The sequence below is a fragment of the Rhinolophus sinicus genome, chromosome 14 (genome assembly GCF_057876585.1).
Source record: "Rhinolophus sinicus isolate RSI-liver-muscle chromosome 14, RSI-T2T, whole genome shotgun sequence".
Taxonomy (NCBI): domain Eukaryota; kingdom Metazoa; phylum Chordata; class Mammalia; order Chiroptera; family Rhinolophidae; genus Rhinolophus; species Rhinolophus sinicus.
The window spans coordinates 51,606,361-51,626,291 of NC_142514.1; the positions used below are offsets into that span (position 1 = coordinate 51,606,361).

At 33.7% G+C, this 19,931-nt stretch overlaps 1 protein-coding gene across 2 annotated transcripts in view; it reads right to left on the bottom strand.

Annotated features, from left to right (window-relative positions):
- ANKRD13C (ankyrin repeat domain 13C) overlaps positions 1-19,931 on the bottom strand; it is a 67,060-nt gene that overhangs the window by 39,209 nt on the left and 7,920 nt on the right. For both annotated transcript variants that reach the window (XR_002139478.3, XM_019755088.3), the window contains exons 2-4: positions 14,903-14,944; positions 10,305-10,409; positions 820-905 (exon numbers count right to left, since the gene is read on the bottom strand). Coding sequence is in view for 1 of the 2 variants with exons in the window: in XM_019755088.3 (XP_019610647.2) it covers positions 820-905; positions 10,305-10,409; positions 14,903-14,944 (233 nt within the window). In the remaining variant the exon portion in view is untranslated. The remainder of the gene's footprint in view (positions 1-819; positions 906-10,304; positions 10,410-14,902; positions 14,945-19,931) is intronic.

The window sequence follows — 19,931 nt, forward strand, 5'->3', positions numbered from 1 at the left end:
TTATAAAAATGAGTGGAGCCACATAATGGTCTTTAAAAAAAAAAAAAAAAAATCACCCAATGCAATAGAAACTCTTTTCTGTAAAGTGGTAACACAAATGTTTACTATATTTGAAATAATATGTCATCACAGGAGAACTGTAAAGAAAATTTTTATTTCACAAATTAGAAGTTAAATACCAAAGACTATAACTGCTAAGGAAACTATTATGATCAAATATTCTCAAAAGAAAAATCTCTTGAGATCTAAAAAAAAAAAAAAAAAAGAAGCATACCTAAGAGAAGACATAGTCATCATGATAGGTCTTTTTCCCACAGTCCTTTTAGGCATCAAAAATACAGAGGAAGAGAATATCAGAAAATAAACCTCTCTCTCTTTCTGTGCCAGCATACCCAGCTCTTACCATTATGAGAGACAGTAGAGAAAAAAGAGTTTTGTTATATAAAGAAAATGTAAACTGCTCCTGCTGGGAGCCACGTCTTCAACTCTTAAGAGAATCTTCAAATCCAAAGAACAAAGGAAAATTATTGCCATTAATTATGCCCTACCTCCGTTTCTCTTAGAGCTCTCATCTAATTTATTGAAAGCAGTATTTCTTTATCTACCTTCAGAATTCAAAGTAAATGGTGCTTCACATAAGAATACATTTATATATTATAATCGTAGTATTTTGTTGTCACTATTGCTTAATTTAAGTAGGACTTTTACCATTTCTTGACCCTTAATAATCAGTGAGAAATTAGACCATATTAAAAACAATGCGTAAAAGTACACAAAATTACTCTTTAGGTACAACGTCACCAAAGAAATATGGCCTACCTCTTTCAGGGCTTTTAATAATCGAGGTCGTTTTTCTTCAACACTTTCCCTGGATTGCTGCTTAAGCTTCCTTAAAAGAGCTGTAACTAAAGTTTAAATAAAAAAAAAATTAAAATAGCTATCACCATGCTAGAAAACACCACTGGCTTATTATATACATACACTGAGAGAGAGAGATATTGTGAACAAGTTAGTAAATAAGTTTAGTAAAACCATCATGATCCCAAGGAAAACTGAGATGAGATACCTCATTCAACATTAACTTATATTCACACTAGTTTTCCCAGTTTTTAATTATCAGTATGAATTTACTTGACAGAGTCAAGATTTACCAATCTCAGTCATGTGATGCAATGATCTGTTTTAACATTGGTCTAAGAGATCTCAAAGACAGCAGATCTCAAAAATCCCATTGGATACTACTTTTCTAAAAACATAATTATCTGCATTTGTTACTAGGTGTACCTGTTATTTTTTTCCTAGAAGTTGTATTCTCACATACTATTAATATAGGGGAAAAAAGTGAATGCCATTCTATCTGTGTAAATAACTTCTAACTCTAATAAAACTTGAAGACCTCCTTAGTGTTTTCTCAAGAGTTAAAAGAGATGGAGCTTTAAACACTATGTTAAGTGCAAAGCCTAGCTTTACTACTTATTAGCTGTGTATAAACTTGGACAAGTTACTTAATTTCCCCAAACTTAAATTTATATTTTTCATTTGTCAAGTAAAAATAAAAAGTCATATATACTGTATAGAGGTATCGTAAAGCCTCAACATAAATTGCTTACTACTGTGCCTACAATTAAGTAAACATAATTTTAATCTATTAGAATGCAGGTCTAAAATTGACTGGAAAAATCGGTCAGTCTCTAACAGTTACTGAAATAAGGGAAAATATTAGGCTTGAATAAAATAAGCCTAGCAAAGGATAAGAAAATGGAACAATGTGCATTGAGAGAGAAAAAATGTATATATCAATACATGCTGACATTTCTCCTGGTGCTGACATACTTTTTCATATATATATATATATATATATATATATATATATAAATATATATTTATATACACACGTATATATATATATATATTCATATACACCATTTTTCCCTATTTTACATTATGCATTCTTATAAATTATTTTAAGCCTTATGTGGAATACAGAAGGTAAAAAAGAGAGACAAAGGAAGATAGAAAGAAAGGCACATAATAAATATATGTGCCAGACATTGTTCTAGGAGCCAGAGATAAAAGGATGAATAAGATAAACTATTCATGACTTCAGTCCTCACAAGGGATACAGAATAGGGAGCAGACAGTGAACAATTAATTAGAAGTGTACTGAGCACTGCAAAGGAAAAGAGTGGATCACTTCAAAATATATGAGAAGAAGTTACTCTACTCCAGGAGTTAAGGCTTCTTCCAGGAAGAAATATGAAGTTGAAACTCAAATTAAGAAGACTGCCAGTTCCTGACAAGACTGCAAACCAACATGGACTACTTGCTATTTCTTTCCCTCCAAACTAACTTTTAATGTGCTACAAAAATAAGATGCAGGCTGACAGAATTCCTGAAACTACCATAGCATATGTACACCGTAACGTAAATCTGTACAAACTGTAAGTAACTCCTGGAAAAGCAGCTAGGCACCAGTGTGAATAAGAAACTAGAGCTGTCTAGATCAGTGGAAAGCAGGGAACCATGAGTGACCTGTAAGTTGGGAAAAGACCTTTATATTGTATCCATCTCTCTCCCTAATACTGGCCTGTGCTGATCAAGTGTTCACCAGGTAACCACTGTAGAGCAGAAAAGCAACATAATCTTGAAATTGTATTAACTTTAAAGTGAAATAATTCTAAATAGTCTCTGACACGTAATTTAGCATTAGCTCACTGTTATGTAGCACAAAAACATTAGCAGAAATCAAACCAAAAAAGACAAAAGTCACAAAGTTTTCACTAACAATTTATAATATTAGATTATCTATGTATCAATGTAATTTTCTATGCCCAGAAAATTTAACTGCTCAGTATAGGTTTTGCTGAAACTATTTCAATATAACATAAGCTAAATAATCAAAAACAAGTCATAGCAATTAAAAAATTTTCAAAATATGGTCATGCTTAACACCATTATAAATATATTCACATTTTCTAAATACGTACCATAAGAGTTGAGGAATTTGTTATCTTTTAAATTAGTAGTTGATTATTTCTGTTTCATGTGATAGAAGTTATAAAAATAGGAGCACTGAATAATTATGGACATACAATTATATAAATAATTGGCAATCGAATACCATTCAGAACGTTTTATCTTTTACATTAAAATTTATTACTATATACCCAGTAAGTGATTTTCCTAGAAAACTCTGTTTATTGGCCTTCCCAATAGATTATGAATTACTAAACAGCAGAAACCATGTCTTGATTTTTCTACATCTTACTATATACATATGCTTTATAATAAGGATTCAGTAAATATTTACTGATTCTGAATAAAAGAATCCTTGAAAGTCTCATAAATCTCAGGGTGGGTCAGAAATCCAGGAGTCCATCTGGTCTACTAATTGGTTAGAAACATCAGAGAACATTCCTTCGGAGGAACTGCTGCAACTTTTAATTCACTCTCAGTTTTTTAGAGCTGTATATTTTTATCGTTTTCCTGAAATAATTTCAAGATTAGTATAGTTTTTTGCTCTCATAAGGGTCTCTTGATGTTTGTCCAGAAAGGACAAATCACAACGAATAACAAAAAAGTACACACACACACACACTCATATAGTTGTTAAACTACCACAATTTTATCTCACATTAAATCGTAAACCCAAATGTAACTTCACCATTAAACATTGCCCAAGGTGAGTCTCATCTGAATCTGCATAACCCTCTGAACACCACTTGCCCCAAGCTGAGACCCGGCCCTACCCAATTCCCATACCACCTGAGACTATTTCACTTGCTGAGCCTTAAGGACTGCTGGCAGGTGGCGGCAGGCCTTGGGGTACCTGGGCCTTTGGCTAAGCTGCCCCAAGCTTGGTATTGGTGATGGCCAGCCTCAGTTCACAGTGCAGCCTCTCTCACATACCTCCAGATCCACACAGGCATCAACCAACCACAGATAGCTTTACAGCTCCTACCAGGTAACCCCAGACCAGTCACAGGCAGCAGCTGACCTTGGCCTGCACAGGGGCCCCTCCAGAGAGGCTCCAGAACCAGTACACCTGGTAGCCAGCTTCAAACAACAATGGAAAAACATGCAATTAGCTATGCAAACAGTATATCCAAAGAGCGGTCTCATCAGGACCAGAGCCCGCTGGGGAGAATCCCAATGTGTGGGGTCAGCCCCGCACAGCAGCTCAGACGCTGTGGTCATGACCAATCCTCACAGCCAGTAAGCCTGAGGGCCAACCCCACCCACTGACGTGCCAACAGTAATCAAAGCTCAATCACAACAGGAGGGCACAGGCAACCCACACAAGGGACACTCCTGGAGTATCCAGCTCAGGTAACCAGGAAGACTGCGCGCCGCTGGCCCCCACAGGATACCTACTACATAAGCCCACCCTGCCAAGACTGGGAGATGTAGCAGATCTACCGAATACATAGAAACAAACACTGAGAGGAAAAAAAACAAACAGAAAAACATGTCCCAAATAAAAGAATAGGAGAAAACTCCAGAAAAAGAACCAAATAAAATGAAGTTAAACAATCTACCAGATACAGAGTTCAAAATACTGGTTACGAGGATGCTTAAGGAACTTATTAGTAAGACCTTCAACAAAGAGATAGTAAGCATAAAAAAGGACATAAAAACCGTAAAAAAGCAATCAGAAATGAAGAGTACAATGACTGAAATGAAGAATGCACTAGAAGAAATCAACAGCAGATTAGATGAAGCAGAGGATCAAATCTGCAATTTAGAAGACAAGGAAGGAAGCATAAAACACCAATTGGAAAAAAAAAAATTAAAACATGAGGATAGTTTAAGGGGCCTCTGGGACAACATCAAGCATACCAACATTCGTATCACAGGGGTACCAGAAGAAGAAGAGAGAAAGCAAGAAATCAAAAACCTATTTGAAGAAATAATAACGGAAAACTTATCTAGCCTGGTGAAGGAAACAGACATACAAGTCCAGGAAGTGCAGAGAGTCCCAAACAAGATGAACCCAAAGAGGCCCACACCAAGACACATCATAATTAAACTGCCAAAGATTAAAGACAAAGAAAGAACCTCAAAAGCAACAAAGAAAAGTAGTTACCTACAAAGAAGCTCCTATAAGACAGTCAGCTGGTTTCTCAACTGCAGGCCAGAGGAGATTGGCAGGAATTATTCAAAGTGATGAAAAGTGAGGAATTACAACCAAACCTACTCTATCCAACAAGGCTATCATTTGAAATTGAAGGAGAGATAAAGAGCTTCCCAGACAAGAAAAAGCTAAAAAAATTCATTACCACCAAACAAGTATTACAAGAAATGTTAAAGGGATTTAAGAAGAAGAAGGGGGGAAGAAAAAGAACATAAATATAAATAATAAAATGGCAATAATTACATACCTATCAACAATCACTGTAAATGTAAACGGATTAAATGTTCCAATCAAAAGACATAGGGTAGCTCAGTAATAAAAAACAAAACTGATACATACACTGTCTACAAAAGACCCAGTTCTGATCAAAAGACACACACACACAGACTGAAAGTAAAGGGATGGAAAAAGATACTTCATGCAAATGGAAATAGACAAAAAGTTGGGGTAGCAATCCTTATATCAGACAAAATAGACTTCAAAACAGGGCTATAAGAAGAGACAAAGAAAAAGATTTGATAATGATAAAGGGATCAGTCCAACAAGAGGATATAACCATGATAAACATTTATGCACCCTACACAGGAGCACCTAAAACCATAAAACAAATATTAACAGACATAAAGGCAGAGATTCACAGTAATACAGTCATAGTAGGGGACTTTAACACCTCATTGACATCAATGAACAGATCTCCCAGACAGAAAATCAACACGGAAACAGCAGCTTTAAATGACACACTAGATCAGATGGATTTAATTAATATTTTCAGAGCATGTCACCCCAAAGCAGCTGAATATATATTCTTGTCAAGAGTACATAGAACATTTTCCATTAACAGACAAATCTCAAATAAATGTAGGCCACAAAACAAGTGTCAATAAACTTAAAAAGACTGAAATTATATCAAGCATCTTCTCTGACCACCACGGTAAGACACTAAAAATTAATTACAAGAAAAAAAAAACTAAAAACACGCAAACACATGGTGGCTAAATAACATGCTACTAAACAATGAATGGTTAACTGAGCTCAAGGAAGAAATGAAAAGATACCCTGAGACAAATGAAAATAAAAACACAATGACCCAAAATCTATGGGACACAGTGAATTTCCCTAAAAGGGAAAAATAATCCCTTTATCATTATTTTCCTAAAAGGGAAATTCATGGCAATACAGACCTACCTCAAGAAACAAGAAAAATCTCGAATAAATAATCTAACCCTACACCTAAAGGAACTTGAAAAAGCATAGCAAACAAAGCCCAAAGTGAGTAAAAGGAAGGAAATAATAAAGATGAGAGTGGAAATAAATAAAACAGAGTCTAAAAAACAATCCAGGAGCAATGAAACAAAGAGTTGGTTCTTTGAAAAGATAAAACTGATAAACTTTTAACCAGACTCATTAGGAAAAAAAGAAAAAAGAGCCAAATAATTAAATCAGAAATGAAAGAGAAGTGACAACAAATTGAAATACAAAGGATAAGAAAATATTACGAGCAATTATATGGCAACAAATTGGAGAATATGGAAATGGATAATTTCCTACAACATACGAGTATAACAAACCTACAGCTAACATTATACTCAATGGGGAAAAGCTAAGTCTTTTCCTTTAAATCAGGAACAAGACAAGGATGTCCACTTTCACCACTTTTAGGGGGCATAGTAATGGAAGTCCTAGCCACAGCAGTCAAAAAAGAAAAAGAAATAAAAGGCATCCAAATTGGAACGGAAGAAGTAAAACTGTCATTAATTTGCAGATGACATGATACTATATAGACAGAATCCAAAGATTCTACTGAAAAACTATTAAAACTGTTAAATAAATTCAGTAAAGTAGCAGGATACAAAATTAATATTCAGAAATCAGTTCCATTTCTATACACCAATAAAGAATTAGCAGAAAGAGGAATTTAAACATCCCATTTACAGCTGTATCAAAAAATAAAGTACCTAGGAATAAATTTAACCAAAGAGGTAAAGGACTTGTACTCAAAAAATTATAATACAATAAAGAAAGAAATTGAAGATACAAATAAATGGAAGCATATGCCATGCTCATGGAAAGAATTAACATCGTTAAAATGTCCATACTATCCAAAGAAACGTAATTGTAAATTCAACTCAATTTCTATCAAAATATCTATATAGCACTTTTCACAAAACTAGAACTGATCCTAAAATTTATATGGGACCATAAAAGACTCCAAATAGCCATAGCAAATTTGAGAAACGAGAACAAACTTCGAAGTAACACAATACCTGATAGCAAACTATACTACAAGGCTATAGTAATCAAAACAGCATGGTACTGGCATAAAAACAGACACAGATCAATGGAACAGAACAGAGAGCCCAGAAATGAACCCATGCCTACACGTTCAAGTAACCTATGCCAAAGGAGGCAAGAATATACAATGAGGTAAAGACAGTCATTTCAATAAATTGTGCTGGGAGAACTAGACAGATACATGCAAAATAAATGAACTAGATCACCTTCGCACACAATATTCAAGAACAAACTCAAAATGGATTAAAAACTTACATGTAAGACCCAAAACCATAAAACTCCTAGAAGAAAACATAGAAAGTAAACTCTCTGACATTGCTCTTAGCAATATTTTTTTCCTAATATATCTCCACAGGAAAAGGAAGAAAAAGAAAAAAATAACAAATGAGACTACATCAAATGAAAAAGTTTTTGTACAGCAAAGGAAACCATCTAAAAAACGAAAGGACAACCTCCCAAATGGGAGAAGATATTGGCCAATGATATATCCAATAAGGAGTTAATATTCAAAATTTATAAAGAACACACAACTCAACACCAAAAAAAACCTAACAATCCACTCAAAAAATGGGCAGAGGACATGAATAGACATTTCTCCAAAGAGGGCATACAGATGGCCAACAGACATATAAAAAGATGTTCAATGTCATTAATCATCAGAGAAATGCAAATTAAAACTACAATGAGATATCACCTCACACCTGTCAGAATGGCTATCACCACCAATAAACCAACAAACAACAAGTGTCAGCCATACTGTGAAGAGAAGAGAACCCTTGTGCATTGTTGGGATTGCAAATTGTTGCAGCCACTATGGAAAACAGTATGAAGGTTCCTCAAAAAATTAAAAATAAACTATCATATGACCCAGCAATTCCATTTTTTTGATATTTATCTGAAAAAATCCAAAACACTAATTCAAAAAGATATATGCAACCCTATGTCCACTGCAGCACTATTTACAACAGCCAAGATACAGAAGCAACCTAAGTGCCCATCAATACATGACTGGATAAACAAATTGTGGTACATACATACAATGGAATATTACTCAGCCATAAAAAATGAAATCTTACTATTTGTGACAACATGGATGGACCTGGAAGGTATTACGCTAAGTAAAATAAGTTACACAGAGAAGACAAATACCATAGGATCTCACTTTTATGTGGAATCTAAGAACAAAATAAATGAATCAACAAAACAAAAATCGACTCACAGATACAGAGCACAAACTGATGGTTGCGAGGTGGGAGGTGGTTGGAGGACTAGGTGAAAAAGGTGAAGGGATTAAGTACAAATTGGTAGTTACAAAATAGTCATGGGGAGATAAAGGAAAGCATAGGGAATATAGTCAATAATATTGTAGTAACTATGTAGAGAGACAACTAGACTAATCAGGGAGATCACTTTGTAAATTACGTAACTGTCTAACCACTATGCTGTCCACCTGAAATTAATATAAAATAATATTAAATGTCAACTGTAATTGAAAAATTTTAAAAAGGGGAATAAGAGGTTCAAATTTCCAGGTATAAAACAAGTAAATCATAGGGATATAATGTACAGCATAGGAAATATAGTCAATAATATTGTGATAGTGGGGTACAGCGTCAGATAGTTGCTGGACTTATGGTGATCACTTCTTTAGGTATATAAATGTTGAGTAACTATAGTATACCCCTGAAACTAATATAATCTTATAGGCTAACTATATTTTAACAAAAATCTTTAAAAAAAAACCCACGAAAAAACATTGCCCAAGGTGTTCTCCACAAAGATGTAATATGTGGATTACATGTAAAACTAAAACATAAGAAATACCCCGTAAGAGCCCCAAACTTAACATCAAAATAAAATTAAATCTTTGTAACATCCATGGAGTGTTCAATGTTATGCATTTCTTTAATAAAACTGCAAAAAAAATTTTTTAAAACTGTTATTTATTTTCAGTGTGTTTTTCCAGGACCCGTCAGCTCCAAGTCAAGCAGTTGTTTCAATCTAGTTGTGGAGAGCACAGCTCAGTGGCCCAAGCGGGGATCGAGCCAGCAACCTTGATGTTATGAGCACCCTTGGTGTTATGAGCACTGCACTCTAACCAACTGAGCTAACCAGCCGCCCCCGAAACTACCAATTTTTTTGTAGTTCCTTCTACAAAGCTAAATTTAAGTGATCATTTTCAGCCTCACAGTGTAAACACATAGTGTTACCAGAAAGATAATATTCTTATTCATCCAGACTTAAATTTTGTAAAATTTTCAACTACTGAAATGTGCTTGACAAAAATAAGGCCTGTATATGAAACCGAAAAAAAAAAAAAAGTTAGGTGTAGGAGGAGGGAGAGTGAAATAACTGGACACTCTGCATATTGTGAAAATGCATGTGACCTTTTTTGGAAATTCTTATTTAAAGACGAAAAGAAAAATAGAGATAGACTTGTTCCATGCTTTCAACAAAGCCTATGCCCAACAATTTGAGCAGACAAATAACTGTTATTAACAAACTGTGATTACTTTCAGTTCCAATTAATCTTTCAAAAAATTAAGTGGTTGCCAGAAAGGACAGTCATGTCTCAATGTTTTTAAAAAGTCCTTCATTCTGAATAAAACAACAACAACAACAACAAAAATCAAAGAATACCAGTAAGGCAGAATACTGTAAAAGGAGAAAAAATTATAAGCAACATACTTTTAAACGTAATTCCTCTATTTTTTTGTGTACTACCCAATGCTCAGGTTCCTAAGTTATGAATAATATATATTTATAAATAACTACAAACTTTTCATAGTATGAAAGTTACACTAAATGAAAAACATTTCAAATGCATCACTTTGTATTTTTACACTATATATCAACAATAGTAATTTATATTGCTTACTCATCTGTCTATCTCCATAGCTGATGGCTTCCGCCAGCGGGCTCCATCCCTGAGCATTTTTCACCTTTACTGGAGCATTGTGAGCCAAAAGTAAATGGGCACATTCTGAAACATAAAGTGGTAGTAATATCAAACATCACACAATTTTCAGAATCTCTAAAAATAAAAATCATGTAAAAATTCAAGGAAACAAATTAATATAAATAGATCTATGAAAGAAATATTGTACCACAGAGAATTAAACATTTTTTTAAATTCCTATATATCTAAACCAAGTTATTTCAAATCTTCAGATTCAATAAATATCTACTCTATTACTTATAAATAAATTGGATCTCTCTACAAAGAAAGGATTATGTCCGGATAATTGTTCCCAACAACATTTTGAGAATGTTTCCCACACTGAAAGGCAACCCAAGAAACTCAAAAGTAATTTACATCAAAATACCTACTATTTAGTAAATAAAGAGGATTTGTATGTCTGTAATGTCAAAAGGAAAGCTCAGTATTTCAGAAAAAAAAATGTTTTCAAAAAGGATCAGTAATGTTTATTTTAGAAAAACAACCAAATAGGGCAATAATCTGTTTATAATTACGAGGCCAAATCTGGATAGTCTTTCTAGTAATCAAAAGAAGTCTAAGGTATAAACAGACCACTGTATAGGTTGAAAACTTGTAAAATTTAAAAATAAAAACGTATGTTAACAGGCAAAAACCATTTTAAACGGAGGCTAAAGGAAATTTAAGATAACGATCCAACCTAAATTTCTAAATGAATGACTCATTCAATCAGCCATTCAGCAAATATTTACCAAATGCCTGTTAAATGCTATTTCTAAGTACCCCATCCTAGATATAAGCAGTGAGAAGAAAGATAAGGCCTTGCTATCAGAGATTACATCCTATGTTAGAAGCCAGTAAGTAAACTAATAAAGTGAATTTCACAAAAGTAAATATATATCCCAAAAATAATTCATGAGTTTGCCAGTTATTCATCTCTATGGCTTAGCTTCAGATGAATTAGACCAATCAAACTTTTGCTCAGAAATTCAGGAACCTAAGAAATTAAACTAGTTGGTGGTGAACACTGAAATCAGAAAGTCATGAAGATTTATTAATAGGATTCTAGAATAGCTATTTTGGGTCACGTTCAACTGCAATAAACAGAAAAATAAATCAAGAAAAGGGAGCATATTACATATATATAAAGAACAGTTGACACACCATAATAGAGAAACAGATGATAGATGAATGGATGGAGAAAGGGAGAGAAAGAAGGAGGGATGGAGGAAGGAAGGAGAAAGGCTAATCCCTCAAATTGACTTGGTTATGCTTTTCCTGAGATGTAGCTAGTTCCCGTATCGCGAATTTCTATAATATATAGTCTCTTAATCAATCTCTCTTTACTAAGTTACTCAAGTTAGTCTGTTTCTTGCACAAAGGGGGTGGGGGAGCCAGCATAACTAAACAAATATTTAAACTACCAATCTATAGAGAATTAAAATAAAATTAAATTATCCTGCAAATCACATGCTTCAGTGAAGCATGTGAACTTAAAAACCAAACTAGCAAAAGAACTGTTTCTTTAACAAAGCAAGTTCTACTAGTACCCTTGGGATCAGAATATATTTAGACCAAAGGTTAATACCAACAACTACATTACACTAATAGATGCTCATAATGATATATCTAGATGATCAGAAAGAAAAGTCTTAAAAATTAACTAGACTGTTTAAAAAATCTAGTGTATGTTTTTAAAATATTTTTAGTATATACACCTAAAATTTAAAAATCTAGCAGTCAAAAGGCTGCCAATCAGCTATTTGGAATCCTCGTTTTTCAGGATTACTGGGAATCCAAATAACTAAGATTTTGTTGCATATAGGAATAGCCTTATAAAGCAGATCTTTTAAATCATCTGAGTTGTGGGTGTTTTAATTTTTTTATTTAGTGTATGAGCTGTCAAAGAGAGCACAGAGTTGTTTTTTTAAAGAATAAGCAAGTAGTATTAAGTTTTTACAATCATCTACTACCATATAAAAGCCTAGACTTATGAGTTTAGATATACAAAATAGTCCATATTAAAGAATCTTATATAACTTTGAATATTAAAAGTATTACAATAATTAATAAACCTTAATATTGAAAATATGTCTCTGAAATTATAAATACTTGCTTAATGAAATAACCAAGTAAGGGGAAAAAAAGCATAGTTTCAAAACGCACAAAGATTGGGGTGGGCCCGGTGGCTCAGGCGGTTGGAGCTCCATGCTCCTAGCTCCGAAGGCTGCCAGGTTCAATTCCCACATGGGCCAGTGGGCTCTCAACCACAAGGTTGCCGGTTCAACTCTTCAAATCCCACAAGGGATGGTGGGTTCCGCCCCCTGCAACTAAGATTTAACACGGCACCTTGAGCTGAGCTGCCGCTGAGCTCCTGGATGGCTCAGTTGGTTGGATCGTGTCCTCTCAACCACACAAGGTTGCCAGTTCAATTCCTCGACTCCCGCAAGGGATGGTGGGTTGCGTCCCCTGCAACTAGCAACAGCAACTGGACATGGAGCTGAGCTGAACCCTCCACAACTAAGACGGAAAGGACAACGACTTGAAGCTGAACAGCACCCTCCACAACTAAGATCGAAAGGACAACTTTACTTAAAAAAAAAGTCCTGGAAGTACACACTGTTCCCCTTCCCCAATAAAATCTTCAAAAAAAAAAAAAAAAAAAGCGCGCAAAGATTAATACAGCATTTTCACCAGTTTTTCGGGGGGAAAATGCTATAAAAATATTTATTTTTAATATACTGAATCCTAAGTTCAGTTAACAAATAAAATAATCAGGTTGATTTTTTTTTTTTAAATAGTGAAGAAAGTCATAGAAAAAAATGTAAATGGATTAAATGCTCCAATCAAAAGATATAGGGTGACTGAATGGATAAGGGGGAAAAAAAACATACATGTGCTACCTACAAGAGACTTCAGATAGAAAAATACACACAGACTGGAAGTAATGGAATGGAAAAATATTATTTCATGAAAATAGAAACAAACAAACAAAAAAAGGTTGGGGTAGCAATACTTACACCAGACAAAATAGACTTTAAAACAAAGGCTATAATAAGAGACAAGAAGGACCCAGCAATTCCACTTTTCAGTATTTATCCAAAGAAAACCAAAATACTACTTCGAAGGGACATGTGCATCCGTATGTTCACTGCAGCATTATTTACAATGGCCAAGATCTGAGGGAATCCCTCAATGAATCAATGGATAAAGAAGAGGTGGTACATACAATACAATGGGACATTACTCAGCCATAAGAAAATAATGAAATCTTGTCATCTGCAACAACATGGATGGACCTAGAGGGTATTATGTTGAGTGGAGTAATTCAGACAGAGAAAGACAAATGCCATATGATTTCACTACAGAACAGAAACAGACTCATAGATACAGAGAACAGTATGATGATTGGCAGACAGGAGGGGATTTGGGGGGACTGGTAAAAAAGGGGAAAGGATTAAGAAGTACAAGTGGGTAGTTACAAAATAGTCATGGGGATGTAAAGTAAAGCATAAGAAATATAGTTAATATTGTAGTAATTATATATGGTGTCAGAAGGGTACTAGATTTATCAGGGTGGTCACCTTGCAAGTTATATAAATTTCTAATCACTATGGTGTACACCTGAAACTAATAAAATATTGTATACCAATATATCAACTGTAATTGAAAAATAAAAGAAATTACTAAAAATTTTTTTAAAACCACAATGAGAAACCACTTCATAGCCACTATGAAATAAAAACTGTAATAAAAACCATAGATAATAAACGTTGATGAGAATGGAGAAATTAGAACCCTTGTGTGTTGCTGGTGAGAAAGTAAACTGGGGCAGCCACTGTGAAAAACAGTTTGGTAGTTCCTCAGAATGTTAAACATGAATTACTATATGACCCAGCAACTCTACTTCTAGGTATATGCCCAAAAGAAATAAAAATCTATGTCCACACAAAACCTTGTACACAAATGTTCATAGCAGCATTATTCATAATAGCCAAAAGTCGAACAACTCAAATGTCCATCAACTGATGAATGGAGAAACAAAACGTGGTGTATACATACAATGGAGTATTATTCAACATAAAAAGGAATGAAGTACTGACATGTGCTACAACATGGATAAACATTGAAAACATTACATCAAGTAAAAGAATCCATCACAAAGAACCACACATAAATGACTTCATTTATGTGAAATGTCCAGAATAGGCAACTCTATCTATAGAAAATCCATTAGTTGTTTCCTAGGGTCAGAGTTCGGGAAGGTGGGGGAAATGGAGAGTGACTACTAATGGGTACCAGATTCCTTTTTGGAGTGATAAAAGTGTTGTAAAATTGATTGTGGTAATAGTTGTGCACAACTGTGGATTTACCAAAAACCACTGAATTGTACAACTTAAATGAGTAAATTGTACGGTATGTGAATTATAACTCAAAACTGTTAAAGAAAAAAATTCAAAAGACAAAATTAATCTTAAAATTTTATAACTGAATATACATGAGTGAAGTTAAACATAAAAAAGAAAATATTTACTAACCTTTATTTCCTAACATCACAGCAAGATGTAAAGGAGTGTTTCCTAAAATAAAAAAAAAGAAAAGAAAATTAGTATAAAAACATAGGGAAATATATTTAAAAGTAGTTTCAGCTCCTTCAGAAATTTCACTGACAGATTTTAAGCAAAAATAATACGACTGTAAAATGATCCTGCTAATATGGCAAATTCAAAGTCAGAGGACGCCATGGTGTCTAACACAACGTATCCAACTCCTCTTCCCTGTCACCCCATTCCCACCTGCCCCCCCCCAAAAGATACCTATTTTTGCTTTTGGGACTTCTCTAGATTCCACAGATTCCTTTGCTGCTAATTTCTCTATCATATCATTATTTGTTCATTCAGTAAATAATTTAAATACCTACTATATACTCATCCTTGAGAATAATATCAATAAGACCCAATCCCATCTTCTGGTTAGACACTGATACAATAATAAATCATTGCTACTATTTACTAGAATAAAAGGGAGTATAGCATGATAACAGAGCATAGGGCAGAGTACCTAATTATGCCTGTGCAGAGAAGTGCAACATTGAAGATGAACCACAGTGAAATGAGTCTTGAAGAATGGGTAAGAAGTTTGTGGGCAAACAAAGCGACACCGATCAATATTCCATGTTTAAAAAAAAAAAATTCTCCCAAATTACATTCAAATGAAAGAACAGGTTACATTTGGGAAATACATACAAAAAAGTTTTTGACTAGTGGGAGTAAAGAGCTTGTAGAAGAGTAAATAATGAAATCAGAAAGATTAGCAAAAGACAATTTAATGAGGACTTGTAGGCTGTGCAATAGTTTGGACGACATCCTATAGTTGATGATATAGAATGACTAATTTAATTTCAACATGGTATCAAAGTCACACTTATAGACTAAAAAACTCTTGATCACAGAATTAAGAAAAGCTATAGTAATACTTGAAAATAAAGTTACTGATTAAAATTTATGTATACTAATTTTCAAATATTAGCATTTTTACAGAACTCTGTACATGAACAAATTTTGCCAATAAAATGAGCTACACACACTTATCAAGAAATCATAGAAAGGATAAAACAAGACTTGATTATTTTTTCTAAGAAACTCGTATATGATCTACCCCAATCTCATAGCTGGACGACACCTGGCAAGATGATTAAAACACACACACACACACACACACACACACACACACACACACACTCCTTTTGCATAATAAAGCCGGAAGAGAATGAGAATTATTGGCAAAGACAGCAAGATGGTATTTCATATAAAATACATAAGATACAAATGAATTCACTAAATTTAAATTGTATCTATAAGTAATTTTACAAAAAAAAACAAAACTGGATTACAGTAAATCTCTTGGTTTTGACTATTAGGAACAAAAAAGGGTACTTTGGGATATAATTCAATTATGGTTTTCAGAAATTAAAATCTCAAGTACAAATTTCCATTATTGACTAGGCAATATACTCCCCAGTTATCACACCTCAGAACTCAACCTAGTTGAAATATGGAAATGACTATAATGCACATCGCTAATAATCATACACTGAAGCAAGACATTATTACTACAAGTTATTGGTATAAGCTATTTTCCAGAAAGACGAACTTCAATCCCCCTCAAATTTCACATCATTTAGAGTAAGCTAGCTTCTCAAAATGCTGTCGTAACATTAGAAAAATGTACATGGGTAAGAATAAAACTGACAAGGCCAATGAAAAGTATTTTTTGGTTTTAGAACAGCATTGTTGATGTATAATTCGATATGGGATAGTATTTTTCACTGCAGATTATTTTTACATATGAAGTTATTAGTAAAACTGATTTCTCTTGCTTATGTTGAAATCATATATCTATCTCAAAAGACTATAGAAAAACTCTAAAAACACAACAAAACTATGTTAGTGAATTTTCTGTTCTCTATCACCGAACTCACCCCCTCCCCCCCAAAAAAAACTATATGGTTATAGACTCTCATTTGACTCTTCTGTATAAGGAATTCTCAATAAGACATAATTTTTCTACTAACATCATGCTCAGTTCAAATACTAAATGAAAATGCTGAAGAACAATTTTAAACAGTCATCTACTGATACCAGATTAGAAACCATCCGGGGGTCAGCTTAATAAACTATTCAGTGCCTTCAAAGTCTTCAGCATAATACTAGGTAAAAGAAATCACAGGTAAGAGCCGGAACAGCCAAAGCAATCTTGAGAAAGAAGAACAAAGCTGGAGGTAGCAGGCTCCATGATTTCAAACCGTATTACAAAGCTATAGTAATCAAAACAGCAAAAGTGGTAGTTTGGAGACAGAAAGTAGACTTATTCAAAATAACTTGTCAATTGATGTGTATGGATAAGAGAAGGGGATGAGACCAAGAATGACCCCAACGACTGAGGCTTAAGCAACTGGATAGTTAATGGCATGATTTACTGAAACACTGGGTAGCCAGTTGGGAAGGGGTGAGGTGGAAAATGTAACTGCATTTTGGACAAGTGTATTATGAAATATCTCTGAGATTCCCAAGTGGAGAGATTACAAAACCTGGAACTCCAAGAACTCTAGCCTGGAGACACAAAATATGTGACGGGGGAGGAGGATTGATTGATTTAAAATCAAACATATAATTTCTGAATATCCATTTGTGTCCTAATAGTAGAAAGGGTAGTAGTAGTTCTCTTTCTTCACTTTCCTATCTTTCAGGAGAAAAACAAGGAAATATTAACACTAGTTGCTGCCAAGGAGGGTAACTGAGTGGGTAAAGACACACCGAGATAGTTACTCTACTTTCTTAAACCACCCCCCCAAGAACATATAGATGAAAGGATACAAGCATCAGTACCTACTGAAGTTACAAATGAAACTTCCCATTACAAATCCAAATTAATCACATTTACAAAATATTCATGAACTAGAAATGACTGAGTTCAACAATTCAATCCCTCTCATTTTACAGGTAAGAACATAATCAGAAATAAATACTACACGCAAGGACACCAAATAACATATTGTGATTTCAATATTTTAAATGTAAAATAATCATCACCAACATCATCTTCCACCTCGCCAACACTACATTAAATTTACTGACAAAGTGCATCATGAAACTAAGGGATTAAATGTCCTAGTCACCTCTATTTAGTGCTATTCTCTTGGTTTTTTAAGTAATCTGCTACTTAAGCTAATTCATTATACAAAGAATACAAAAACTTAAAATAACCTTCTATGCCAACTTTTCACAATGTAGTTTCTAAATCTAAAATTGGATTTCTTGGTTCTGAGTAAACAAAACTTAACTGTTTTGTCAAATGAGTAAAAAACATTCCAGTAACAATAAGACCACTATACCATGTTTCCCGGAAAATAAGACCTAGCCAGACAATCAGCTCTAATGCGTCTTATTTTCGGGGAACACGGTGGTAGTAGTAAAGTATGCAAATTATCAGCCAAATGGCTAGCATTTATGGGGAATCTATTCTGTGTGCCAACACTATGCTATATACTTATATACTTTGTCTTAATTTGCTCCATAACACTGAGAGACAAACATTACTCCTATTTCACAGGTAAGAAAAATAAAGCTAATAATAGTTAAGTAATTTCCTAAAATTACATATCTAGAAATTATGGAAGTCATGACTCTAAAATCCTTCTTTTTACTATGCCAACAGTTTTCAAACTTTTTGGTCTCAAGACCCCTTTATACTCTAACGAATTATTGCAAATCCCAAAAAACTTTTATAAAAATAAACCTATTGATATTTACCATTTTAGAAATTAAAAATTAAATGTTTTAATTTATTAATTTTAAAATTACAATAAACTCATGTTAAAATAAATTTTTTAATGAAAAAATAATTGCATTTTCCAAAACAAACAAAAATGAGTAACAAATTTGGTGCTATTTTAAGTGCTTTCATTAAAAATTAAAATAAATTAATGTCTGGCTTAACAGAAGACAGCTAGATTTTTATAAATGTTTCTGCATTTTAATTGGGCATAAATGTTGTTTTGGTTTGAAGTATACGAAAGAAAATCCAGATTCAGAAGACATGCAGTTGAAAAAAGGAGGAAGGAGTATTTTAACAGCCTTTGCAAATAACTGCGGCTAGTCTTTGATACTACACCAAAACTTAGCAAGTGGTCATTTCTTAAAGGTTAGTTGCAATATGAAATCTATGAGTAAAACCACATCAATAAACCTTTTGTACTACATTACACTGGTTTCTCTTGCACTTGGAATGTGTATCTTTTACTGATGTATGATTTTGTAACATCATGCATAGATCATCTGAAAAATACTGGTTGACTGAGTTATGCAGATGTTCCAAATGTCAGTACATTTCACTATCCAAAATCAAAACACTCACATTTGGTATTATCACCAATCTGACCAGAACAGTCTTTAAATACTGGGAAGCCATCAAGCTTCAAGTGACAAGAGACAACTTTTGCAAATTATAATTTTCGTTTCAAAGGTTGAATTTTTTCACTGACAACAAATACTGTCAATTGTTTTCCTTAAATTACAGGCTCAATTCATTCATTTTCCAGAAAATGGCTGGCAAATATCCAAATTGAAATAACCATAGTTTGTCTGTAAACTGCTTTTTTTTTTAAGTAAAAAATAATGTTCCATGACAAAAGCAGCTAGTTTGGCTTACACCTCAACCACTGCACAAATGTTTTCCCTTCAGTATGCAGCATATATCCACATCATGTCATAAAGAATATCAAAAAGACATGTACTCAAGATTAATACTTAATAAAAATTAATCGTTTCTACAGCTTCATCAAAGACATTAAGTAAAAAGGCTTTTTTTCCTTTTCTCTTTTTTTTATCGCAAGTACATGGCAGTAATACAATGTTTACTAGCAGTCTGGTGCCGTGATTTGTGCTCAAGTTCCAACAATTTTACTGACCACTGCCTTTGTACCATCAGCGAAAATGTCAGCCCAGTGATAAAGGCAAGCAATGAATTTGTATTACTAGAAAAGTAGTTTTGACTTGATGTGCCCCC